Genomic DNA, 25,711 nt, shown 5'->3' on the forward strand with positions numbered 1-25,711 from the left:
CCCTAAGACGCATTAAAACTGTCAAAAGTTAATAATAGCCAGGCCACTGGGGCTCGGTTGGTTGAGTGTCATCCCATGAACCAGGTCACGGTTCAATTCCGGGTGAGGGGATGTGCAGGAGGCAGGGGATGAATGTTTCTAGCTCTCTCTCCCTCTCTTTCTCTGAAATCAATAAAAACATTTTTTTAGCCCTAACAGGTTTGGCTCAGTGGATAGAGCGTCGGCCTGCAGACTGAAAGGTTCCAGGTTCGATTCTGATCAAGGGCATGTACCTTGGTTGTGGGCACATCCCCCGCAGGGGGTGTGCAGAAGGCAGCCGATCGATGTTTCTCATCGTGTTTCTAACTAACTATCCCTCTCTTCCTCTCTGTAAAAAAAAAAATCAATAAAGTATATATTTTTTTTAAAAAACACTTTTTTAAAAAAGAAGTTAATGATAAAGAATTCTCAAGGAGGGGAAGGGGCAGGGGAACAGACAGCAACCACCAAAGGAAAACTTACCAGATTATCCCGTTTCTCAGTAACCCCACAGGCCAGGTGAGTGGAAACCCTACAGGCCAGGTTTCAAAACACTGAACGAGGTTGCAGTGGTGGTATAGTAGTGAGCATAGCTGCCTTCCAAAACACTGAAACTACCAGCCAAGACTCATCCAACAAAACTATCCATGATAGATGAGTAAAGAGGTAATACATACATACAATGGAATCTTACTCAGTCCTGAAAAATGAAACTTAGCTATTTGCAACAATATTAACGGACCTTTTCTAAAAAGTATTGTGTTAAGTGAAAAAAGTCAGACAGAGGAAGACAAATACCATTTGCTTTCACCTATATGTGGAATCTAAAAAACAAACAAAAAAAATGAACCAACAAAACAGCACAAGCTCATGGTCAGAGGGGGGAGGGAGGTCAGTGTTGGGCAGAAAAAGGGAAGAATTCAGGAGTACAAACTTCCAGCTATAAAATAAGTCACAGTGATTTAAGTTACAGAACAGAGACCAGAATCAATGTAACAACTATCGTGACAGATGGTTACTAGACTTACTGTGGTCACTTCATAAGGCATAAAAATGTGCTGCACACCAATTTTAAAGAATCATTAACTTAAAAAATATCCATTCTAGTAAAAATGATGCAGGTTCAGTTAAATTTAGAAAAAGATCAAGATCCCCAATCCCATCACACAGAAGTCTTCATATCACAAAATTCAGTAATATGTAATTTTACATATTCCTTTTCTCACTTGTGTTTCTGTCACTGCATATTCTCTGAAAGCAAGGTTTTTATGACTTATATTATTATACTATCATTGGACATTAGGAAATACAAATAAGCACTAGGAAAAATTGTCTGATCCCACAACCCGAAGACAATACAGCTTATACCCACATCTCTTGGGGCTTTTCTACCAAAGGAGTTAGTGCAGACTTCAAACATGACTTGCAATTGCTAAGTGTCCCTTGGTTGGCTGTGCTATGGTCATCCCCTCATTATTCAACATTTAGATGTTTGCTTTTCATTTGACAGCTGTGTATTCTCAATGGTTCCTTAGGATAAACTCAAATAGAATTCTGCTATCAATATTTTCAAGACTCTTGGCACGTGCAACCATATTGTTTTCCAGAATGTTCCAATTTATGCAGCCCCACCAGTGTATGAGATATCGGGGTGCTAAATTCTTATCAACGCTAGGATTACACATTTTTTTAAATCTTAATTTTAAAAAGTGAAAAAATGTATGTTGCTGCACTGCTAGCAGCTTTTTGTTTTGTTTTTTGTTAATCCTCACGCGAGGCTATTTTTTTTTAGGGAGAGTGGAAAAGAGAGGGAGACAAACATCAATGTGAGAGAAGCACATCGATTGGTTGCCTCCTGCACAAGCCCTGACCAGGGCCTGGGCTGGGGAGGAGCCTGCAACGAAGATATATGCCCTTGACGGGACGCGAACCCAGGACCCTTTGGTCCTCAGGTCAACACTATCCAGTGAACCAAACTGGCTAGGGCTGTTATCAGCTTTTTAACCCAGGTAAGCAGAAGGCCCAAAACCACACAGAATTGAGACCAGGACAGCCTGAGACAACTACCTAGTAGTATTAGGCAAAAACAGATCCGGAGCAGAAGGAAAAGGAGTATCCCATCTGCGGTAGAGGTTAAAGGGGAGGCTAATGTGAGCTAAGGTCCCTGAGAAGCCATTGGTCGTTATTCATGGTTTAGAACAGAAACAGAAACCACTAATGTTCTGGGTGAAAAGCATCAAACCTGTCTGCATTCGAGTTCAGCCAAACTCCTCCAGCCTTTGTATGTCAGTATTCTCTTTTCTCCTACCGAAGGAATTTTTTAAATTGCCTTTCTAAATCTTTTTCAGACTGGAAGACTGTGTCTGAATCACCACCAGAGCAAGACTTTTCTGAAGAATCATTCCAAAACACAAGGGTAGAGATACCTCCTGGGGAATCAGATCATAGGAGCTGTGGACAGGGGAAGAGCTTTAATCTGCGACCACTCCTTTCTCCACAACAGAGAGCTCCTAAAGAAGTGAGACCCCATAAATGTGAAATACAAACAAAGAGCCTCAGGAGGAATTCAGACATAATTAAATCTCACAGAGCAAAACCATACACATGTAATGAGTGTGGCAAAGCCTTCAGTTACTGTTCTTCCCTTTCACAGCATCAGAAGAGCCACACTGGGGAGAAGCCTTATGAGTGCAATGCATGTGGGAAGGCCTTCAGCCAGAGCTCATCTTACTCAGCACCAAAGGATTCACACCGGAGAGAAACCTTATACATGCAGCAAGAGTGTGGAAGAGCCTTCAGCCAGAATGCAAACCTCACAAAACACCAACGCACTCACACTGGAGAAAAGCCCTACAAATGCACCAAGTGTGAGAAAGCCTTCAGTGACTGTTCAGCATCAGAGAATTCAGTGGAGAGAAACCCTACGAATGCAGCAACTGTGGGAAGGCCTTCCGTCACAGTGCCAACTCACAAACCACCAGAGGACACACACAGGGGAGAAGCCCTACGGGTGCAGTGAGTGTGGGAAGGCCTTCAGTTACTGTGCAGCGTTCATACAGCATCAGAGGATCCATACAGGAGAGAAGCCTTACAAATGCAACGCATGTGGGAAGGCCTTCGGCCAGAGAGCAAACCTCACAAACCACCAGAGGACTCACACTGGAGAGAAACCCTACAAGTTGAGTGTGGGAAGGCCTTCAGCCAAAGTACAAATCTTATAATCCACCAAAAGACCCACACTGGGGAGAAGCCATAAAGCATTTAACCAGAGTTCATCCCCTAGTCAGCATCAGAGAATTCACACTGGTGTGAAACCCTACCAATGTAGGGAGGTGGGAAGGCCTGCAGATGTAGTTCAGCTTTCATTAGACACCAGAGATTCCATGCTAGGGAGTAACTGGCAACATGACCAACGTGGATGGGGACCTGATGGTTTGAAAGCCTCTGGAAACACTTTTGCACCGTAATAAAGTGACTATTTCATGTGGAAGGTCTCAAGAGCTTTTTTTCTTTAACAACTATATAACCCAACTCAAATTACTAGTCACCTATATTCATGAGCCTAAGTGCTTTTTTGTGTACCAAGCACTCCAAGAAACCTTGGTTTATAAAGGTATGATCAAATCTGGGGAAGACCTGGTTCCTACTTAAACACTAGGTATTTCAGCAATGGTTATCCCTCCTTGAATGACTTGTAAAAACCATAAGAACCAAGAATTCTAGCCAGGAAAGAGCATTTCTCTATAATGGGGTCAATAAAGTATCTGATTTGGGCAAGTAAATTCAAGTAGGAAAGATTCTGGGCCACCATTTAATGCTACAATTTCACTGAGGGTAGGTGATGAAGGATTCCTGCCTTAATGCTAAATATATGAGAACCTACACACACACAGATGCACCGCAACACTGCTATACCCTATGCCCACTTTATAACTGACCTAGTGCTGTCTGAGCTGTCAAGTCTTGGAAGGATAGAAGCTGAGGATGTCAGGAGGCTGTTACCAAAATCTCCCCATAAGGCACACCCTAACAGGGAGGATGACCTGATGCAGCCATGCTCTCCCCCTGTCAGAGGCAGGTGGGCTATCCCTGCTTTCCCCACTAGAGGGCAGTTCCCTTTGCTTTTCCACTTTGCACTGACCTGGGTCCTACTGTTGACATTACACCAACTGGTGTGATCTCATCTCAGCAGTTACAAACCACTGTGTGCTTTCCCTGGTTTTTGGTTAGGAATGCGCTTGACTTCAGGGACAGATTTCCCAGTACTGGCCGCCTGCTGCAAGGGAGGCCTGTGTCAACTATTCTCACCCCAAGCCTCTAGCTTTGATTCTTTGGGTGACTTGGCACATGTCCTAGAATACTTATTTTTCCCTCACCTTTCCACTAAAGATAGTGTGTTCTCCAACCCTGATTGCACCTGGGGTGACTAAAAACCCCTACTAAAGGGCCTGTTGACAAAATTAATGGGAGAGCAAAGAAACAATTAATGGCAAAAAAAATGAAGCTCTTGGGTTAATCATTCCCAAGTGGAGTTTCAAGCTACTCAACTGTGGCTTATCCCAGTGCCCAGGTGCCCATCCATTGCATGTCTAATAAAGGAAAAGTGAATGATAAGCTCTAAGGATGATTTAGAAGAAACAGAGGGATCATTAAGAAAAAGGTGAAAACATAGATTATAATCTGTTGCTGGTTTAAAGCCAAGAGAATGTTAGGACTAGGCTGTAGCTCAACTTTAGAAGTATACTTGACCCTCACTTTCACATAATTAATCAAGGACATAGGTCAGGTTTCTTTGTTATCCAATCATTTAGCTCCAGCTGTGTACTGGAATGGATATCGAAGTCTTGAATTACAGGCCCTGGGCCCCAACCCCCCAAATGATTTGGTCTAAGATGAAGAACATCACTCACGTAATTATGCTGCACAAGTTTTCCTTCTGGCCAAGAACTATTTCTTATGAAGAGCTCTAGGAATGTCTACAAAAACCGCTGAGACTTCTAGGTGTCTTTCATGAGAGCTGGTGCCATCGAGAGCAGAAATCTGTTACTGGTAAGACAATAGATGCCCAGAATGGTGCTTCCACAGGTCCCCCACTTGGTCCCACTAACCACCTGACCACAAAGAACCTAGCTCCCCCAGGGAAAAGGCCACATCAAAAAGTCCATTGCTTGTCAAATGATCTTTAATTGAAACATTTTCCTTTGTAGTTCTTAACTCTGTAGGAAAGAAAAAAGAAATCCTATCAGTGATCAGAAAAGTCTTCTCAACCCCACTACTGACCAATTCTAGAACTCTCCACCTTTCGCCCTGATTTTAAGCAAACAAAATACAGAAGTCACTTACAGCCGGACATTCCACTGCACCACTGTTGATATCGTCTATGATGTCATGAGGGTGGCGACCATCAACATTGCACCCCACGGATTGGGCAGTCCCCAAGATCTCTTTAATGGTTCCTATAATTAAGAAAAGGTGGCATTAGATGGGAACGCCAGCCCCTCGCAATCCACAGACACCACTGGGAAAATCCATTTGAGTTCCACAGCAGACAGAGTCATAAAATACCAGAAATAAACACTCCCGACTCCCCTACTTGAGAGCTCCCATTTACTTATGCAAGGCCTGAATGCCAAGTCTCCATGGGACCCTTGGTACCCAGATTAATACACCTGGCCCCAAATCACCATGATCAAGCCACTTTTCAAACCCAGAAAAGACTACACCCCAAATTTTGGGTCTTACAGAATTAAGTCTCCTTTAAGTGGGAAAAAGGTACCACGCGGTGAATATGCCCCATATCACTAGGTGGTTCCATGTTGTCCTGCTCTTACCAGAGAGTTCTCTAGCTAACGATCGGTGACGCATCTGTCGGGCAATGCTGACAATCTCATCAAAAGTGATATTCCCACTGTGCTTAACTGCAAAAAAGAAAACACAGCAAAAGCTCTGTCACAGCCAAAGCCAGAGAGACCACATGTCCTCCCTCAGCCACTTCCTGGTTGTTCCCATACTTTCGGCACAGAGTCACCCACGTGAAGAATGACCCTGTTTCCTAAGCTGGGGTTTGCTTTCAGCTCACCACTGGAATGCACCAGCCAACAGAGAAGTGGTCAGGTGCAGTGGCGGGTGGCTAATGGCAAAATCAAATCTTTACCAATCTTAACATGTACGTGACTGTTTTAGAGATGAGGAAAGGCAAGCTTAAGTTACTGGTGTTAGTTAATCTATTCAGTGTCACTCAACTGAGAAGTGCTCTCTGAATTCATCCTTCTGTTGTTTCACCCTGGATGGCACTTCTCGATACTGCCTGGCTACCTAACAGCCTGCCACCAAATCCCCAAGCCATCCCCAGGTCACGTTAAAAAGAAAGCATGCAGCTAAGTAGCAAGCATTGTGCAGACACCACTGCTCACAAACTAGTCAGAGAAAGGCCACTCACTGTTTTTTTGCTTCTTTCTGTCTCTTGGCGGTTCTTTGAGGGCTTTGATGATCAGGGCAGAGGCAGAAGGCACTACTTCGATCTAAGAAGAGATTCTCATTATGATTAAGCCCTACCCCAACCTCCAATGAAGACAATATTGCCACGAAACTCGGTTTCTTGGAGACCATGGGGCAGACACTGAACTTGTACTATCTCAAGTAATTTTCAAAATCCAAAACACGTCCTAGCCAAGGAGAATTAAGTGATTTGCCCAATGTCACACAGTGGTAAGAGTTACTATTTGAGCATGTCTTTGGCCTTGCTCTCGGGAAAGCTTTCCCCACACATAAAATTGCTAATGGTAGGTGGCCATGTCAGCAAAACCTTCCACCCAGGATTCCCAGAGGGTGGCTACCCCTGCCCACCCTCAAACCAAGTACCTGGGCCTGTCTGTTCTGAATGGTCAGTTTCACTGTAATCCTCAGACCCTTCCAATCACCGGTTGCTTTGGCGATGTCATCACCAACCTTTTTTGGAGACTGTAGAAATAAAGGTATGAAATCATATTGTGCCTTAAGTTTAAGTGTTCTGAAAACCTATCCAGTCTCCCTCACTTGCCAATACCCCAAATCTTCCTTACAGAGCACAGGAAACTGAGCACACACCTGCGCCTACCCAATCAAGGCAAGGCTCTCAGCATAGTATAAACTGGAAAAATTAAGCTAGGCGTGGTTTGTTCAGGGTTGTAAACTGCAGGCCAAGGGCCATAATGGGGCAAAATTACCTATCTAACCATAAGGACCTACGTGATAATCACGTAGGGAGAAAATTTCCACACTAGTTACATTCAAATCATCTGGAGACCTTTCAAGTTATCAGGTTCCTGTGTCAGGCCCACCCAAGTCAATCTGTGGGGATGGAAGTCTGGCATTTGCTACTTTAGAATTTCCTAGTGACCACGAGGAAACATGTCCCTAGTGCCAGCAGAGCTAAGGGCCAAGGAGACATTGGTTAATGTGCGCATTTAAGCATAACCAATGGACACAGATGATGGGGGGAGGGGGGGGTGAAGGCCAGGGCTGGGGGGCGGGACAGGCTGGAAGAGGACAATGGGGGGAAACGGGACATATGTAACACTTTCAACAATAAAGAATTAAAACAAGAAGACAATGGTTAAGCAAGACCAAGGTGGGACAACACTTGGGACGAGAGACCACTGTGCAAGGAACAAAGGTCTCATATTTTGGGAAATCCAACTTCAGTAAAATGGAGAAGTAGGAAAATAAGACTGATCGTCAAGGAAAGCTGGCCACACTAACCAGTTGGTTTGGAACAGAATAGGAAACAGCTATTATAACGTTCACCAGAATCTTCACCCAACATCCCATTTAAGCCTCCACACAGTGAAATGCCCATTTCCCTCACTAGAAAACATAGGCTAAGCCCGCGCTGGTGTGGCTCAGTAGACAGAGCGTCAGCCTGTGGTCTAAAGGGCCCTGGGTTCCATTCCGGTCACGGGCACGTGCCTGGGTTGTGGGCTCGATCCCCAGGAGGGGGCGTGCAGGAGGCAGCCGATCAATGATTCTCTCATCATTGATGTTTCTCTCCCTCTACCTTCCTCTCTGAAATCAATAAAAATAAAGAAAACATAGGCTAAAAGTCACTAAGCCACTGAACTTCCAAACCCTCCGTGGCCCTCCCGGCCGCTCCCTCGGTGGAGTAAGTCACCGCTTCGAGGCACCGGGCGCTACGCGCACAGACAGAACCTTCCCACACACCTGGCGGCAACTCAGCGAGTCCGCGGTCTACGCGGGGATGGAAACCGGCCTCGGGCACAGCTGTGTCTGACAAGGCGGAGCCCACTGCTCCCGGGGAAGAAACGCCCCCTGCCCCCGCGGGGATGACTTACCAGGCCCAGGGGGCCGATCTTGGGGGCCAGGGCAGACGTGGCGCCCACTTCCCCGCCGGTGCACCGCAGGTAGACTGCGAGGGAAAGAACCGTAAGTGCTTCTGCAGAGCCCCCGCCACAGCCCTCTCCGCGTCGCCCCGGGCTGGCCACGCCACTCTGCCTCTTCTCCGAACAGCACCGAGAACCTCGGGGAGGCGCGAGGCGGGCCACCCCCTCCTTGGGCATGGGCGGCCCCACGCGCCACGAGGACCAGCGGCCTTCGGCTCGGCCGCGGCTAACGAGGCCACACCGGGCCGGCGTGGAGGCGGCCGACCCAGTCGACGCGGGGAAGCGCCGGAGACAAACCTTACCCTAGGGCGCGCGGGCTGCAACGCCGCCGCAGGTGTTCCGGTCCTCCCTCCCCATTTTGCACGTGGGGAAGCCGAGGCCCAGAAAGAGTAAGAGGCTCGGCTAGGACTTCACGGCGCCCTGAACGCGGCACCGGAAAGGCCTCTAGTAGGCAGCAGCTTAAAAACGCGACGTGGTAAAGGTAGTAAATGCGGAGGGGCCGCAGGCCCGACGGGCTGCTGGGAGAAGGGATGCTTTCCCGCAGCCCCGGCCGCACCTAAAACACGCACCGACTTTGATTTCGTTGGGGTCGAACTTCGGCGGCATGGCGGAGGCAGCTGGTGTCGGATGAACCCGGATTCGGGACGACCGAAGAAAGTTGCACCTGAGCCTCCTCCGAGCCGAAAGCCGAAAGACCGGAAGGCCTGTCAGCGGCGCCGGATATAGGCCGGAAAGCGCAGCTCTCGCGAGAACTTCCCGCTCCGCCTGTCGCGAGAACCGCCCTCTCCGCCCAGTCTCCCAGCGACGCCTCTGCCGCCATGTTCCTTGTGGGCAGGCGCCAGAAGCTGACAAGTGGAGAACCTGGCACCGGGTAAGCTGTGACTGGGTGCTCGGAAGGGGGTTCAGGGCAGTTCGCCCAAGGGAGGCAGACGAGAGAGGGCTGCTCCCAAGATCCCGATCCTCCTGTCCCCCATTCTCCCTTGTGATGAGGATCACCCCCTGGTCCCTGTCTCCCAATCCCGAGCTCCGCCCCTCCGGAGAGGTCCGCACACATTCCGGGACGCCAGGTCCACAGCGACCCCCGGACCCCCTTTTAACTCCCTCGCGACGTGTGCATTTTAGTTATCAAAACAATTCCGTTCGCGTCCACACCCGTTCGGACTCTTAATTCCAAGATGCTGCGGTTCTCGGAGTCTCAGACTTAGTCATCCTGGTCTGCGTGACTTTCTGAGATTCTGAGTTTCGGTCCCCAGCTCCGGCGTTTGGGGGAGACCAGTCTCCCGATTCACCGGGGCCCCTGCCAGGTGGTCTGCGGCCCAGCGTCCATGACCAAGCCCCACGAGTGATCGGCCTGCCCTCAGGTTCGCCCGCGGAACGAACGTCGGGACCTGTCCACCCACGAAGCCAGGTCGGGCGCTCCCCGCTGCAGCCGGGGAAGATGGGTGTGGTTCCCCGATCTGGGCGGGACGTCGGGGGAGGGGATGGACGAGGGGTGGACGTCGGGGAGCAGGTTGGGAAGAGCGGATCTGGGAGGGAGGGTTATTGGGGAGGAGGTGGTGAAAGGTTTGTCATTGGGGAGCATAAAGGGTAAGAGCTGGTCGTCAGGGACGGATGGGGGAGGGCTGTTTTGGGACTAGTCCTCATCCCTGCAGGAAGATGGGGTGACAAGAGGGGCCTGAGCCAGCTCTGCAGTCTTGGCCGGCTCCCCAGACAGCCCACACCCCTGTGGGCGGAGACCGGTGATCTCTTCCTCCCCCGCCCGCCCCCCTCCACCCGGGCTGAGTGTGTGTCCAGCTCCTTAAATTGTAGGAGACCCTGAGTAAGTGTGGTGCTGTGTGGCCAATACATTTATTGAGCGCTCGTTATGTGGCAGGTACTGTGCTATGGGGGTTACAGACATGAAATCACTGGGCCCTCATAGAGCCGGGTGTTGGTAACATTATTACACTTTACAAATGCGGAAACTGAGGCTCAGAGAGGCGAACCAAGGTGACATGGTTGGTGGGTGTTGGGTCTGGGATTCTGACCCAGTTATAGCTCATCCCAAAGCCCATGCTGTGAACCGTAAGCTTCCTGGATGATTGCTGCCTGACCCATCCACGGCCGCCCTCAAGCGCTGATGTTTGCAGATCCCGGGCAGGCAGTGAGCTCCTGGCGTCTGCGTTCAGGACAGTGGACTTGGTGTGTGCTGAGTTATTCCAGCACCAGAGAGTTGGGCAAATCTGCAGGATCGGGGCTCAAAAGAGCAGAATTCCAGACTGGTTTTGCTGCAATCCAGGCTGTATAACCAGGTCACTGAACTCAGTCATCATCAGTTTCATCGCTATAAACAGGGCTGTGAGAATCAAATGGAGTAATACCTGTGAGAGTGGCAAGGTGCCTGAGAATGGCTTTTGAATTTCTGTTTTAAAAATCTCTTTGGTGATGGTGTAGTTGAGCTCCCCAAGGTCGGGGCTGGCTGGCGTCATGCCATGTTGGATGTGCTGATGCCTCCCTAACAGTGTTTCGGAGGCGAGAAGGGACTCGCCAGGCCAATCTGTCCGAGTCCTCGGGTGGCATCCTTAGAAAGGACCTGAGGATCCTTCTCTAGGCCACGCCCTTGTGGAGAGATGGGGATCCAGAATGGGGCAAAAGTATGCCAAGGTCTCGGTGACCAGTGGCAAATGAGGACCCAAACCCTGGCCACCCGGCTTGCCATGATGCTCTTTCCACCGCATACTGCTGCTTACTGTCTCGTCAACAGAGGGCATTGAGCGCCTGCCATGCCTGGCTCAGGACACGGAGTGATGGTCGAGATGGATACAGCACCTGCCCTCAGGGAACTTACAGTCCAGCAGATCAGCTACATGCTCTGTGTGACCGTGTTCCCTGTCCTGGGGATTGAGAGGCGGTGACAGATTCCCCAGGTCCTAGCCTTTCTCTGATGCCCTAGTGCCGTGAAGATTGCTCGGGGGAAAGGAAGGATGCCGCTCTTCTTCCGGAAGCGGAAACCCAGTGAGGAGGCTCGGAAACGCCTGGAGTACCAGATGTGTCTGGTGAGGGAAGCTGGGTTTCCTCTGAGTTCCTCCCCATCTCCGCCTGCCCCATGAGGCAGGGCTCTGCACTGCCCCCCAGACAAGCCGTGCTCCCTCCTCTCAGCCTCCCCCAGGCCCAGAGGAAACCTCTGACTCAGAGCAGAAGGATGAGGCTGCCTGTCAGGTGCTCAGGAGTGCCCTCTGCTTCCCTCCACAGACGGGTGACACTTGTCAGTACCTGCCCGTTTGCTCTGCCCTGCTGGCCCTTCAGCCCCTTGAGAGCAGGGAGCATTGGTCCACCTACAACATGGACCAGCTGGACCACATGCTGCCCATGGCCCCTTGCAGATCCTTAATCCTGTGTTTCTTTGCCTGGTGTGTCCGCTCTGCAAGGATGTTTTGTTTGAAACATACAAATTACTTTTATCCTTAGGCAAAAGAAGCTGGGGCAGATGACATTCTCGACATCTCTAAATGTGAGCTCTCAGAGGTAAATTGGGCTGGTGCTCTGGTTGTAGATTTGATCTGTCTTTTTTTTCCTTGAATCACCTGTCCCTGACAGATGTGGACTGGGGCTTTCTTTTTAAAAAAAAATTTTTCTTTTCTTTATTGATTAAGGTATTACATAGGTGTCCTTATCCCACCATTGCCCCACCCCCACCCCCACCCATGCCCTCACTCCCCTGGTGTCTGTGTCCATTAGTTAGGCTTATATGCATGCATACGAGTCCTTTGGTTGATCTCTCCCTGGACTGGGCCTTTCAGAAGTCCGGAAGCCCTAATGCAGAGATGTGTCCTTAGATGTTGTTCCTGTCCAAAAGAATCGAGGTGATCTTTGGCTTGAGCATTGTCTTCAAGAGTCCGAGTCTAGTTAGAAAATGTACCACAGATTCCTCGGAGACCTGGGTTTCTCCAGCTTCTGCAAAGCACTAGAGAGCTTTCCTTGGCCCTGATAGCGTTGAGGATGGGGATGGGGATGGGGCCGGTGGGCCAGGGCCGGGCTGGGCAGTCTCCTGCCAGCTGATGGGGAGGGCTGATTGGGGTATCCAAGCCACATTCCTCACCAGCCTTTCCCTGGGCTTAGCCGTTCACATCAGCATTTTGCATCGTGGGCCTCCTGCCCCTCTCTCCCTCACACTCAGAAAACAAAAACTCGAGGGAGGGGAGATACTAACTCATCTTTATTTCATCTTAGATTCCATTTGGGGCTTTTGCAACATGCAAAGTTCTACAGAAGAAGGTGAGGCAACCCGTTTTTAGGGACTTTATTGCATGTTTATTGCACTCTGGTGGGACTTTTAGGCGCGCTCTTCCTGGCATCTCTCTTCTCTCAGATTCTCGCCCTTTCCGCCTACAGCAGGTCTGTTCACAGTTGGGAGAGTTGGCTTTGGCATTGGACAGCCCTAGGTCACGTCCTGGCTTTGCCCCTCAGGACTTGGGCAACTTCCTCAAACCCTTCCCTCGCGGTTTCCTCACCTCTGAAGTGAACACATTCGTAGCTTTACTCTCACAGAGCTGTAGTGAGAACTGAGTGAGTGACTGATAGAGACAGAGATAAATGCACAGAGTATGGTGCCTGCCACGTGGAAAACCCTGAGCAACCTCATTGTTATTAATAATGAAAGCTACACTTGCTTCATTCTGGTCACTGGGGCGATTAAAAGTGTAATGAATGATTGTTCAGAAAGGCTTTGCAGCTCTGAATGCAGCTAGATAAGAGTAATCTAAGGAAATTATCTAGCTGAAGGTAGGTGAGAAGTGTCCCATACCAACAGAGTAGGGAGCTGCTGGACACTGGAAGTATCCACGCAGGAGTCCCTGCCGAACAAAAGTGACAGCCCCAGGCCAAGTGTCCATTAGCTTGTCAGTCATCCTGGCAGCCCACGGAGATTAGGACAAGAGCGCGGGGCTCCCTTCTCAGAATGGAAGGTAGATTTAGTCTTCCAAGGTCCCTTTTACCCTTGAAATTCCAGACCTTGAGGTCATCTGATTCCACTTTGGAGATCCCATCCCATCCCCGCCCAGCCCACCTGCCCTCAGCCTCCCCACCTGATGCGCTTCAATCTAAGGAGCCGTGCCGAAATCTTTCCCACAGGTGTTGATTGTCCACACGAATCACCTCATTTCCTTGCTTCCGAAATCCTGCAGCCTTCTAAGTCTTATAACCATCAAGGTACTGGGGCCCTCCTCCCAGGCATCAGGATAGAACCACTATCAATGTTTTATTGCATGTTTAGTAGTCATTTTCTTTGCAAATATATATTTATACTATGAAGATTTTTTCTCTTAAACATATAAATGTCTGCATACTTTTTTCACTCAATAGTAAAAGTCAATATTTGATGAATGAAAGGATGAAGTGGGACAATGCTGTGGGAGAGGAAATGAGGTGGGATGATCGCTCAGTTGTTGAGGAAAGGCTGGGTGCTGCTCCAACGGCAGAGGCCCAGGTGGGAGGGGTGGTCTCCGTGGGTCGCTGTTGGGTGCTGAGCTTGTCTTCCTTCTGCAGGTTCTGGATCTTCATGATAATCAGCTGACAGCCCTTCCTGAGGATATAGGGCAGCTGACGGCCCTCCAAGTAAGGCCACAGAAGCAGAAAACCCACCTTGATGTCGAAGTGATAAATTGCAGCTCCACCAGGCGGCACTCGGGCCAGCGCCCCTGCCCCTTTGCTGTTAAGACCCCAGGAGGCCCTCGCTGTTGCAATCTGGGCTGTGGGCGTCCCCCACCATGTTTGGGGGCTTGTTCTTTTGGGATTTCATCATGAGCTTCCACAGCTTTGCAGAAAAAGCCGGCCCAGGGCGTGCACCTTTTAAAATGCTGAGCTCAGCACTGACTCGGGCTCCCTTCCAGTCCTTGTCAGTAGCCCTCCACTTGCCGAGTGCTCACTGCTCCCAGCACAGAGAGCATTTCCCTGTGTTGTCTATCGGTCAGCCTCCCAGTGAGGCAGGTGTCGACTGACCGCATTGTACCGAGGAAGAAGCGGCTTTCCCTCACACTTGAATTGAAATGCCTTCTCTGCACTGAGCCCAGTCAGCCCCTATGTGAGGGGCCGTGTCTGCAGCCTCCTCCCTGCTTCCTCCCCTTCGCCCCCTGTAGCCAGCTCCTGGCACCCTCTGGCCTCCGGCCTCCCCCCCACATCTCCACAGGCTCTTCCTTCTGCCCGAGCGGCTCATGCTCTCAGCCCCAGTGTCCCCGAGGGTCCTCCCCAACCTCCTGTCTAAGTAGATCTACGGAATGGCCTCTCTGCCAACCCCAGATTATTTCCCGAGAGCGCCAATTGCTGTATAATTACTGATTATGTGTCTGTTGGCTTAACCATCTCCCCTATTGAAACGTAATCCTGTGGGGGCCACGCCCTCACCTCGCCACTTAAATGACTTGAATGAACAACCCTACGATGTGGGTGATGCCACTGCATTTTACAGAAGAGAGAACTGACCAGAGAGGCGACTATAACTTGCCCAAAGTCACACAGAGAACGCATGGCAGCACAGAAGTAATCAGAGCCAGAGCGAATACCTTGGTGTAGGGTCTTTGGGGACATTTTTACGTGCTTGTTTTTATAGGATTGCTGCATTCACTCTTTTGTAACTTTTGGATACTTCACAATAACTCATAACCATCCTTTGGTTCATCAACTATTCATCTGCCACATTATTTTCAATAGCTGCTTAGCTTCCCTGGTATCTATGTTTAATGGCTACTTAGTGTGTCTCCCCGTTGGCCTGGCTCACCTCAGTAATGCATCCTGGAGGAAGCACGGCCCTCGGAACCCAACCAGCCAGGTTCCGCCCTGGCCGGCAGCTGCGGCCTTGGAGCTGGCCAGGCCCCACTGCCTGATGCAGCTCAGCGTCCTTTCCTGACCCTGAGGTAACTGGAGCCTTCTCACGAGCTGCCTCACCCGGCTCCCTGGGCCTCTCAGTCCCTCCGCCCTCCCTTCCTGATGGGGGGACTGTGGCCTGTGGAAATGGCGGCACCTCAGCCAGAACGGGGTTCAGGGTCTGGCTTCGCTCTCTTGGGCTCATGGATTCACTGGTCGGAGTCTCAGTTTTCTCATCTCTCAATTGGGACCATAATCACGAGGCTGTTGGGAGAAGGTAAAGGTGTGTGTGTGTGCGTGGTGCCCAGGTGATTCCTGGCCGGAAGCAGGGGTATCACTATTGTCTGTCTGTGAGATCTCATCATCTTTTCACAATTTTTTAAATATATTTTACTGATTTTTTACAGAGAGGAAGGGAGAGGGATAGAGAGTTAGAAACATCAATGAGAGAGAAACATCGATTAGCTGCCTCCTGCACACCCTCTACTGGAGATGTGCCCGCAACCAAGGTACATGCCCTTGACCAGAATCGAACCTGGGACCCTTCAGTCCGCACGCCGACACTCTATCCACTGAGCCAAACTGGTTAGGGCCACAATTATTTTTAAAAATATTTATTTGTTGATTTTTAGAGAGAGAAAAACATCCATTTGTTGGTCCTCTTATCCTTGCATTCACTGGTTGATTCTTGTATGTCCCTTCACTGGTGATTGAGCCCATAATCTTGGTGCAATCGGGGTGACGCTCCAACCAACTGAACTACCCAGCCAGGGTGGGTCTCATCATTTTTTCCTTTCTTAGGTATTGAACCTGGAAAGGAATCAACTGACGTATCTCCCACGTTCCATTGGGAACCTGACCCAGCTCCAGACCCTCAATGTGAAAGGTAGGAGCTAAGAGGCCCTGTCCGTGTGACCCTCAGTCAGCTCTGTCCCAGCCAGCATCCTCCTGGAGCCACTGAGCATGAGGGCAGCCAGTCCGAGGTGTCAATGGACACTGGACGGACCTCCTGCTGGGTCTGTCTGTCTCCGTGGTAACCGTAGATGGGACCTTACGGGAGGAGGACAGACAGCATTGACAGGCCTCTGAGATATTATCACTTGTATTGATAACAATCAATATGGTGGTGAGAGTAGTGGACTGGCGGTGAGAGCGAGTCAGGAGCCCCGGGAACGGTGCTGAGTCGCGCTTCACACTCAGCGAGCAGCGCTCCCACGTTCGGAGGTTCAGGGAGCCTCAGGGCCAGTCCGAGAGGTCTGGAGAGGGAGGAGGTGTTATCCCCAACTTACACATGAAGCAAGTGAGGCTCAGAGAGCAGGGGCTTGCTCAAGACCACCCAGTGGGATCCTGACAGAACCAAGATTCTGATGCGTCAGTAGAGTGCCTGCCCCAGCTCTTTCCTTTCTCCTGGCTGCACAGAACCCTCAGTCTACCTGAATGTAGCATGAATAACGATAAAAATAATGGTGCCCATTCACTGATCCCTTACTGTGTGATAGGCACTGTGCAGAGGACCTCACATGCATAATCTCATTGAACCCCTCAATATTCCTGTGAGGCCAAATGGTATTATAATCCCATTTTACAGATGAGAAGACGGTGCCCCAGGAAGGTAGAGCTGGTTTTCCAAAGTCACCCAGCTAGTAAGTTGTGCAGGGGGAACTTGAGTCCAGGTCGCTGAAACCCACCCTCACAGAATCAGTCAGGGTCAGAGTGAGGCAGCCCCTCCCCCCCGAGTCGTGGTGGGTGTCAGCCAGGAAGCTGGGGAAGGGGTTTTGGGGTGTTGAGCTGTGCCATTGGGGTCTCTCCAGACAACAAGCTGAAGGAGCTTCCAGACACCTTGGGGGAACTTCGGAGCCTACGCACTCTTGACATCCGTGACAATGAGATCCAGAGGCTGCCGCAGATGCTGGCGCACGTGCGGACCCTGGAGGTCAGTGGAGCCATTCCTCCCAACCATTCCTCGCTGGCCTGCCTCCCTCCTGCCTCCCACAGTGTCGAGTACCTGTCCTGGTCACAGGGTGCTGGGGTCACGGAGATCTCAGGGCGTGGTCCTTGGGAGCTCCCAGTGACCAGTGTGTGAGCAGTTGTAATTACGTGGCTTTGCTGTCATGATGGTGGCATAGGAACATATTTCTGCAGTGAGGAGATAACATCAAATCCTGATGGGGTTAACACTATGAAAGAGGTGGTATTCGAGCCAGACCATGAAAGAGAAAGCAGCTCTGAGGATGTAGACAAGGGTAGCAGGAGCATTCCAGGTACTTACTAAGGCTCAGCACTTGGCCTGCATTCGCTCTCTGAATCCTCACAGGAACCCTGTTGTGTCCCTTTGCAGATGAAGAGACTGAGGCCCGAACCATTTAAGGAGCTTGCCCAAGGGCCACACAACTAGTAATAAATAGCAAAGGTGGTGTAAAACCCAGGCCGTCTGAATCCAGGGCCTGGTCTCCCCCCCTGGTGCCAGCACTTCTCCATTCACAACCTGACAGGCACCCCAGACCCCTCTGATCGTCCGTCAGTGAACTGGCTCGCAAGCCAGACTGCGGACCAGTGGCATCTGGGTCAGGAGCAAGGAGACAGCAGAGGGAGGTGACTGACCCCAGGGGCTGGTCCCCGCTGCCATGGTGGACAGCCTAAGGAAGGACAGGATGGCAGGCCGCTCGCCCTGCGCACACTGGAGAAATGGCCAGCACGTGGGCATTTATTCCCTGTGCTTCCAGCGATGAAGGAAACGTTCAGTCCAAACTGGTAGCCACTAGCCATGTGTGGCCGGTATGACCAAGGAACCACATGCTTAGTTTTATTGAATTTGATTCATCTGTATTTAAATGGCTACCTGTGCTCAGTTGCTACCTTATCGGCACAGCTCAGAGCAGTGTTCCTAATTCTAAAGCCATTCTAAGCCAGTAAGAATTCAGCGATTTGTTTTCTAGCGATTTTTTACACAAAAATCTTTTGGGCTTCTTGGTGGCACCTTGGACAAACCTGTTTTCAGGATGAGACAACAACAGCAACCATTCTTGGTTGAGGCCAAAGTCTTTTTCACGTGTTACCTCCTATTACCCATCTGACAGCCTGCCAGGGGGGTGATATTGTGCCTATTAAGTCTGAGGGACCTGCGGCTCCAGGGAGGTCAAGTGGCCCGTTCCAGGACGCACAGCTGGCCCCCGGTGAGCTGGAGTCTAAAACCAGGCTGTGCGACTCTGTGCTGTGCAATCGCTGCTCCTCCTGCCGATGATGGGAATGTCCCATAGTCTGTGCTGTCCAACACAGTATGCTGGCCACCGGTGGCTGCAGAGCACCGAAAATGTGGCTGGTGCAACTGAGGAACTGAGCTTGAAATTCTCTTTAATTTTAATCAGTTAGCCCTGGCCGAAGAGTTCAGTTGGTTAGAGCATTGTCTTAATATGCCAAGGTTGTAGGTTTGATCCCCAGCCGGGTCACAATTAAAAAAATTTTTTTTCTAAAATATATATTTTTAGTTGATTTCAGAGAGGAAGGGAGAGGGAGAGATAGAAACATCAATGATGAGAGAGAATCATTGATTGGCTGCCTCCTGCACGCCCCCTAGTGGGGATCAAGCCTGCCACCTGAGCATGTGCCCTTTCTATTATAAATATACTAATCTGAGACTATAGGAAACTATAGGACTATTTTTTTTTTTTTTACAAAAATGGAATCTATTCTCTATGCTGTCCTATAACTTTCCTTTTTTATGCTCATTCATGTATTTATCCAAAAACATGAATTGAGTGCTTACTGCATGCCAGTCACTGCTCTAGGAGCTGGGACCCCAGATGGAGTGAGGCAGGTGAGCTTTCCCTGCCAGGCAGAGCAGAGAGTGAGCACATATTCATAACTGCACCCAGTGGCTTTCCATTGTGTGGAGCAGTGACGTGAACGACATATAAAGAGGGCTCCCTTGTGTCTGCAGACTCTAAGCCTGGACGCCTCGTCCATGGTCTTCCCGCCGCCGGAGGTGTGTGGCGCAGGCACCGAGGCCATCCAGCAGTTCCTCTGCAAAGGTAAGGCCGGCGGCTTCCTCCTCCACTCGGTGAGCACCCGTGGCCCCGGCAGCTGCCCTGGGCCAGCCCGGGATGGGGGGGCGGCAGAGACCAAGGAGGCCACCGTCCGGCAGGAGAGACAGGCCAAACATCACACAAGGAAGCATAATCACATATTGTCATGAGAGTAACGTGGGCGGGTGTCAGGTTTAGGGGCCTCGGTGAAACCTGAGGGATGATTAGGACTTAGACCAGAGAGAAGGGTGTTCCTGGCAGACAGAGGTGTGTGTAGAAGGGCCATGGAGGGAAGGCTGGGATCGAGCCCACCACCCAGGCATGCGCCCTGACCGGAAATGGAACCATGACCTCCTGGTTCATAGGCCGACACTCAACCACTGAGCCACTCCGGCCAGGCTCTGCCTCATTTTAAATTGCTGCAGAGCATTTCACATGGTGGAGCCCTTGTTGTGAACTCGGAAGCTATTTCCAGGATTCTGCTCCCAGGAACAGTAACCCACACCTCTCTGGCACTGGATGAGGTTCCTCTAGGGCAGGCACCAGTGGGGTCGGCACAGGGTGGGGACAGGAACTCCACATTGCCCTCTGCACAGGTTACCCGAGGTTACATTCCTGTGAGGAGTATCTGCACCACCCACTTTTAGTGTTTCTTGTGAACTGCCTATTTATATCCTTGGGGGAGGGTAACTTCGACGACATTAAAATCTAAAACGTCTTTATCTCAAAAGGATAGGGTACCCTCGTCAAAGCTAAAAAGAAAAGTTGCCACCCAGAAGAAAATAGTGGCAGCATATAGGCCAGCCATGGGCAAACTACGGCCCGCGGGCCGGATCCGGCCCGTTTGAAATGAATAAAACTATTGAAAAAAAAGACCGTACCCTTTTATGTAATGATGTTTACTTTGAATTTATATTAGTTCACACAAACACTCCATCCATGCTTTTGTTCCGGCCCTCCGGTCCAGTTTAAGAACCCGCTGTGGCCCTCGAGTCAAAAAGTTTGCCCACCCCTGATATAGACCCAAGGTTATTAGCTATAATATATAGCTAAGAAACACCTACAAATCAGCAAAAATAGGGTAAACAACCAAATAAAAACAGATAAATTACGCAGTAGAAAACTGCAGGGCCAAAGTAGGCAAGCGTCTTGCCCAAGGGCTCATACACGGGAAATCATGGGTACAGCTGGGTCTTGAACTCAGCCTTCAACTCTTAATCTCAGGCTTCCTCTTCATCTGATTTCTACTTGGGTGTAAAGAGGCAGGGGGTGGCCCTGTTTATGCACCAGCGGAAGGTTACTGAGCACTGGCCACATTCCGGGCCAGGCGTGAGGACTGGTGGGCACCATGAGGGCCCAGTCAAGGGCAGGGGAGCAGTGGCCTGAGGTGGGGATGGGACGGGATGCCGAGGAGGAAGGAGGGAGGCAAGGGCGGCAGGCGCTGGCCGCTCCAGGTACCTGGGCTGCCTCCTCCCTCCGGGTCAGCTGTGTCATCTCTTGCAGAGTCAGGGCTGGACTACTACCCCCCTTCTCAGTACCTGCTGCCAGTCCTGGAGCAAGATGGAGCCCAGAACTCCCAGGACAGCCCTGATGGGCCCGCGGACAGATTCTCCAGGGAGGAGGTAGAGTGGCAGGTAAGGTACGCCTGCCCGCTGGCACCTGGAGAGAGGGCCTTGGGTAGTAGGGGGATGCTCAGAGCTGCGGCCCATAGATTCCTCCAGCAAATAAAATTCGCCTCCATCAGACCGGCGTGCTTGGTTAGATTGCTTTCACGAGGCCAAGCACGGCCCCTGTCCTCACCAGCTCACCAGGCGTCAGCCACACCGTGCCCGCCCTGCCGGTCCCTCGGTCTGGAACTCTCCCCACTCATCTTCCCCTGCTCACTCAGTCTGATCCTTCAGTTCTCTGTTTACACATCACCGCCTCGGAGAAGCCCTCCCCACACACCAGCCCAGGTCAGCCTCCTGCCGGTGTTCTCAGAGGGCCCACCCATCCGTTTCCTTGGGAGCACTTACCGCAGCTCTAAGCTAGATGAAGGACTGCATGGGAGAGAATTTGTTTCATGTGTGTCTGCCCTGCTGAGAGGGCGCCATGTCTGTAGTGCTGATTGTCCCTCTCAGCAAATCCTTCTTGCCCCAGTGCCACTCACCGTGCAGGACACCTGCGTGCTCTCCGTTTTGTGAAGGAGTCAGACGGCACCCGTGTCAGCGCCAGCAGCGGGTGGCTCTCCCAGGTCCCTGTCACAGGCACACGTACAAATACAGGCACCCCTCGGAGAGACTGTGGGTTCGGTTCCAGACCACCGAAATAAGGCGAATATCGCAGCCGAGATTGCTGCACCACAATTCACTGAAGGAATCCTCTGTTAGTGGACATTTGAGTTGTTTCCAGGGCTTTCACTCTGTGGACACTCCTGCAGGAGTGCATGCGGCACCTTGTGTGCGGGGGGAGTGCGGTGGGCGAGAGCTGGGTGCTGCCGCTGTGTGTGCAGACATCCGGGGCTCAGGTTCCCCGTCTTGGTCTTCTTCTCTGAGCACCAGGCCTTCTCAGAGCTGCATCCCCACAACTTCTTGAAGACCTTCCTACGGTGTGCTACGCCCCTGGTTCTCAACCCTGGTGTCCACTAGCACCACCCACCCCTCATCCCCACCCACCCCACTCTTCTGATGATGAGGGTGTACTCTGGGGTGGGCCTGGGAATCTGAATGGTGCCAGGCTGCCCACCTGCTCTGACCACTGTATTTTTCCCCCCAGAATAGGTTCTCAGACTATGAGAAGAGGAAGGTAAGAAAGTCACTTTTCTTCTCATTCAAGATCTCAATAATTATAGAAGACTTGAGGAAATAAGTCCTACCTGCCTCTAAATTAGAGGGTAAAGCACTGCTTTCCTCACAGCCTTGGTAGGTGTTAGAGTGTCCCCACTTGACAGATGAGAAGCCCGAGGCTCAGAGAGTTGGAGCTCAAGCTCCAAACCACGGGCCCCTGCCAGCGAGCGGCCTGTTCTAGTCAAGGGGGCCCTGAGGGGTTATTCGGAGTTTGGGGGGGGTTCACCCCGCTCCCACGTCCTAATGCCCGTAGAGCCTGGGCCAGCAGTCACCAGCATCTCCTTCTTGCAGGAACAGAAGATGCTGGAGAAACTGGAGTTTGAGCGGCGCCTGGAACTCGGGCAGCGCGAGCACGCCCAGCTGCTTCAGCAGAGCCACAGTCAGAAGGACGAGATCCTCCAGTCCGTCAGGAAGGTTCGTGAGCGGCAAGTGGGATGGGTCCTGTCTTCGCCCCCTTCCACACTCCAGGGCCTGGGGGGCCTTGACGCCACCTGGTCCAGCCTCCTGTGTGCAAGGCCTAGCGAGGGGAGGACCCTGGTCCAAGGTCGCACGAAAGGGCTGGCAGGATGGGGCCATTCCCCTAACCCCACTCCGGGGCCCCTCACTGCACGAAGGCATCTGAAGGGGTCCCGGTGGCTCAGGGCCTCTGCCTGCCCTGCCGCAGGAGCAGTCCCGGCTGGACCAGGGCCTCAGCGAGCACCGGCGCTACCTCGATGCGGAGCGTCAGCGGCTGCAGGAGCAGCTGAAGCAGACGGAGCAGAACATCTCCAACCGGATCCAGAAGCTTCTGCAGAACAATCAGAGGTCAGGCTCCCATCCTCCCAGACCCCCAGACCTCCCACATGATGCCCTTGGAGGAGACAAAGATGGGGTCCCCTTCTTCCTCACAGGCTCTGCCCCCCCCCCCCCCCAGGTTTCCATCATTGGCATCCGGCCTTGGTGCTGCATTTTGCACCAACTTAGAGGCTGGTCTGACCTGCGTCCCCCAGGTTCCCATCCGTCAGTGAGGCTTTAACCAGATAGTGGAGATCACGTCTCCAACATTTGGGCTCCAAGGAACCTCTAGCGCTGAGGCCAGCATTCACCCCCTTGGGGGAGCTGCTTTAACCCATCTGGCCCAAGTAGGAGCCGCTGAGCGCAGGTCTTGGCCGGACTTGCGAGGAAGGGGGCGGACAGGGACCTCAGGGAGCCTGAGCAAGTCTGGTGAGGGTCCCTGTGGAAAGAGCCCAGAAACAGGCTTCGCCGCATCTCCTGTCGCTTCCAGGCTTCCTTTTGCTTTTCACGGGCTCCTCTGCCGCCCTGGGTCAGCCGCCCCGGCCGCTCCACGTACTCTCCCCACCGGGGTGTCCAGAAAGCCACCATCCGCCCAGTGCTGCTAAGGGCCACACGCTTTATGCACATGTTCTCACTCACTCTTTCCAAATACTCCATGAAGTGTTTGGTTTTGTTTTTTAATATTGTTCCCGTGACACAGATGGGGAGCTGGGGCTTGCAGTGGTTATCTGGCCCGAGACCTCAGCCCTCCCTCGGTGGTGGGGCTGAGAGCCCCCCAGCCCCCCAGTCTCTAAGTCCCCTCCGCACCCCCAGTGAGGTGAGGGGGTGGTTATGTGGAAACAGGCCCGCTGGCGACGGCTTCAGGGACCTTTCGTGGGTTTCTCTACAGGCAAAAGAAAAGTTCTGAGATTTTGAAGTCACTGGAAAATGAAAGGTACGTGTTCGGCTCTGGCGCTTTCTCGGCAGGGCCTACCTTCTGGGGTGAGGGGAGGGGAAGGGGAGGGTGGCTTTGTCTTTGGAGTTAGAATGTCATATGATTCTCAAGGATTATGCCAGGAAGTTTTTCTAAAGCTATAAGCAGATTCAGCTCATTAGGGAACATCATGAAAAAGAATCACTAGCTGCAAGTTTGTTAAAACACATTCCTGACAAAAATTTAGATGTGAATAAGAATGTATATATTATGTATTCCTAGTATTAAAAAATTACCAAAAATTTACATTTCTGAGGGGAAAAAAGAATTTGGTTACATGAATTATGTACAAAAGACTAATCTGTAGCTATTAAAAATATCATGTAGGAGAATATTCCTTATTAAAAGAAATACAGTATATTGCTAAGTGGAAAGTAGGGTCTACAGTCTATAATTTTTAATTTTTCAATTACAGTTAACACATTTTTAAAAATATATTTTTATTAATTTCAGAGAGGAAGGGAAAGAGAGAGAGAGAGATAGAAACATCAATGATGAGAGAGAATCATTGATTGGCTGCCTCCTGCACACCCCTTACTGGGGATTGAGCCTGCAACCCAGGTATGTGCCCTGACCAGGAATCGAACCATGACTTCCTAGTTCATAGGTCAACACTCAGCTATTAAGCCACCCCAGCTTGGCTGACATACATTTTTATATTAGTTTCAGGTGTACACCCCAATGATTAGACACTATGTAACTTACTAAGTGATCATCTGGATAAATCTCACACCATCACAGTTATTACAATGTTATTGACTGTATGGCCTGTGCTATATTTTACATCCCCATGACTGTTCTGTATCAACCAATTTGCACTTCTTACCCCTTCCCCTTTCCACCCATCCTCCCAACCTCGCACCTATCTGGCAGTCGTCAAAATGGCTCGTTGTATCTAGAGTCCATTTTTGTTCTGCTTGTTTATTTTATTTTTTAGATTCAATTATTGATAATGTATTTATTGCCATTTTATTGTTCGTATTTTTTATCCTTTTCTTCTATCATTTCTTGAAGGCACTCTGTGTGTTTCCGTGCTCAGAAAGCGAAAAACCCACCCCCAGTGGTTTACATTTTTAGGAGATGGGAATTAGAGGCGGTGATGTTTTCTTTCTTTGTGTTTCCAGTATGTTCCAAACTTACTGCATTGAGGCACACCCCTATAGCAATGAGACAAAGCACAGCTGGGAGGGGCTACCTCCTCCCCTTCTCCAGGGAGTAATGGGATCCCTCCTGCTCCTCTGAGATCCCAAATAGGAGCGTGGACTTTGCTGCTGTCCTTGCGCCCACCCGGGGGAAGACCTCCTGTAGGGAGCTCCCACCAGGTGGCACGGCAGCCCCGGCACCCCACCCACTGAAGCTGTGGCACTTGTGGAGCCAGGGGTGGTCAAGGCCAAGCTGAGCTGTGGGGGTGGCATCGTTTACTTGGCACACACTCTCACTGCGGGGCCGGGGTCCAGCAGTGCACAGTGCAGCTTCCCTGGCAGCCCGCGGTCCTGGGCTGTGGGGCGCGGTTACGCTGTTTTGACCAGGTTCAAGCCTCGGACTAATGAAAGGACAGGGTCCTCTCATTGCCACGTGCAAGTCCCCCCTGGAGGGCAGGGCCCTCCCAGCACAATCATAGCCAACGGCTGTGGTGGTAAGCGTGAACCTATGGTCCGAACACGTAGCCCCACGTGCCTTGTGCTAGAGTTCGGGTGCATGTAGTTGAGTGAGGTTGAAACTCACGAGAATGCTGTGAACAACATGATCACGCCCCTACTTTGCCTCGTGGCATCTGCTATAAAATAAAGACACGGCTTGTGGGCGCTGTCGTTGTCTCCTCATCAGGGAGGCAGCGTCCCACCGAGACCCAGCTATTATTCTCTTGTCTGTCTTTCCTTAATC

The 25,711-nt window shown here is 51.1% G+C and overlaps 2 protein-coding genes across 3 annotated transcripts in view; one reads left to right on the plus strand and one right to left on the minus strand.

Annotated features, from left to right (window-relative positions):
- Positions 1-5,178: 5,178 nt before the first annotated feature.
- RPL12 (ribosomal protein L12) lies at positions 5,179-9,110 on the minus strand. The gene is made up of 7 exons (XM_081103745.1): positions 8,966-9,110; positions 8,349-8,422; positions 6,880-6,978; positions 6,458-6,539; positions 5,850-5,936; positions 5,362-5,474; positions 5,179-5,234 (listed from the first exon to the last, which is right to left on the minus strand). Exons 1-7 carry the CDS (start codon positions 9,000-9,002, stop codon positions 5,229-5,231), a joined length of 498 nt encoding a protein of 165 aa, XP_080959871.1. The 5' UTR covers positions 9,003-9,110; the 3' UTR covers positions 5,179-5,228.
- A 108-nt stretch (positions 9,111-9,218) lies between these two features.
- The window catches only part of LRSAM1 (leucine rich repeat and sterile alpha motif containing 1), a 33,785-nt gene continuing 17,292 nt past the window's right edge, over positions 9,219-25,711 (plus strand). Inside the window, exons 1-15 of one of the 2 annotated variants that reach the window (XM_081103291.1) lie at positions 9,219-9,267; positions 9,650-9,804; positions 11,329-11,431; positions 11,844-11,900; positions 12,606-12,650; positions 13,506-13,583; positions 13,920-13,988; positions 16,035-16,119; positions 17,045-17,166; positions 19,171-19,261; positions 20,759-20,889; positions 22,010-22,039; positions 22,372-22,494; positions 22,745-22,884; positions 23,744-23,788. In XM_081103291.1, the coding sequence (XP_080959417.1) occupies positions 11,360-11,431; positions 11,844-11,900; positions 12,606-12,650; positions 13,506-13,583; positions 13,920-13,988; positions 16,035-16,119; positions 17,045-17,166; positions 19,171-19,261; positions 20,759-20,889; positions 22,010-22,039; positions 22,372-22,494; positions 22,745-22,884; positions 23,744-23,788 (1,088 nt within the window). In that variant the 5' untranslated portion in view covers positions 9,219-9,267; positions 9,650-9,804; positions 11,329-11,359. The remainder of the gene's footprint in view (positions 9,268-9,649; positions 9,805-11,328; positions 11,432-11,843; positions 11,901-12,605; positions 12,651-13,505; positions 13,584-13,919; positions 13,989-16,034; positions 16,120-17,044; positions 17,167-19,170; positions 19,262-20,758; positions 20,890-22,009; positions 22,040-22,371; positions 22,495-22,744; positions 22,885-23,743; positions 23,789-25,711) is intronic. The other variant, XM_081103292.1, reaches the window with a different exon arrangement.

The sequence above is a fragment of the Myotis nattereri genome, assembly GCF_964212035.1.
Source record: "Myotis nattereri genome assembly, chromosome: 12".
NCBI classification, from domain to species: domain Eukaryota; kingdom Metazoa; phylum Chordata; class Mammalia; order Chiroptera; family Vespertilionidae; genus Myotis; species Myotis nattereri.

Bases quoted from the DNA above. Each gene is read 5' to 3' on its own strand.
- RPL12 (XM_081103745.1), bottom strand. From the start codon at position 9,002: ATGCCGCCGAAGTTCGACCCCAACGAAATCAAAGTCG. The intron at 8,423-8,965 runs GTGCGTGTTTTA...TTTCCCTCGCAG, and splicing joins CCCCAACGAAATCAAAGTCG to TCTACCTGCGGTGCACCGGC. The intron at 6,540-6,879 runs GTACTTGGTTTG...ATCTCTTCTTAG, and splicing joins TTCAGAACAGACAGGCCCAG to ATCGAAGTAGTGCCTTCTGC.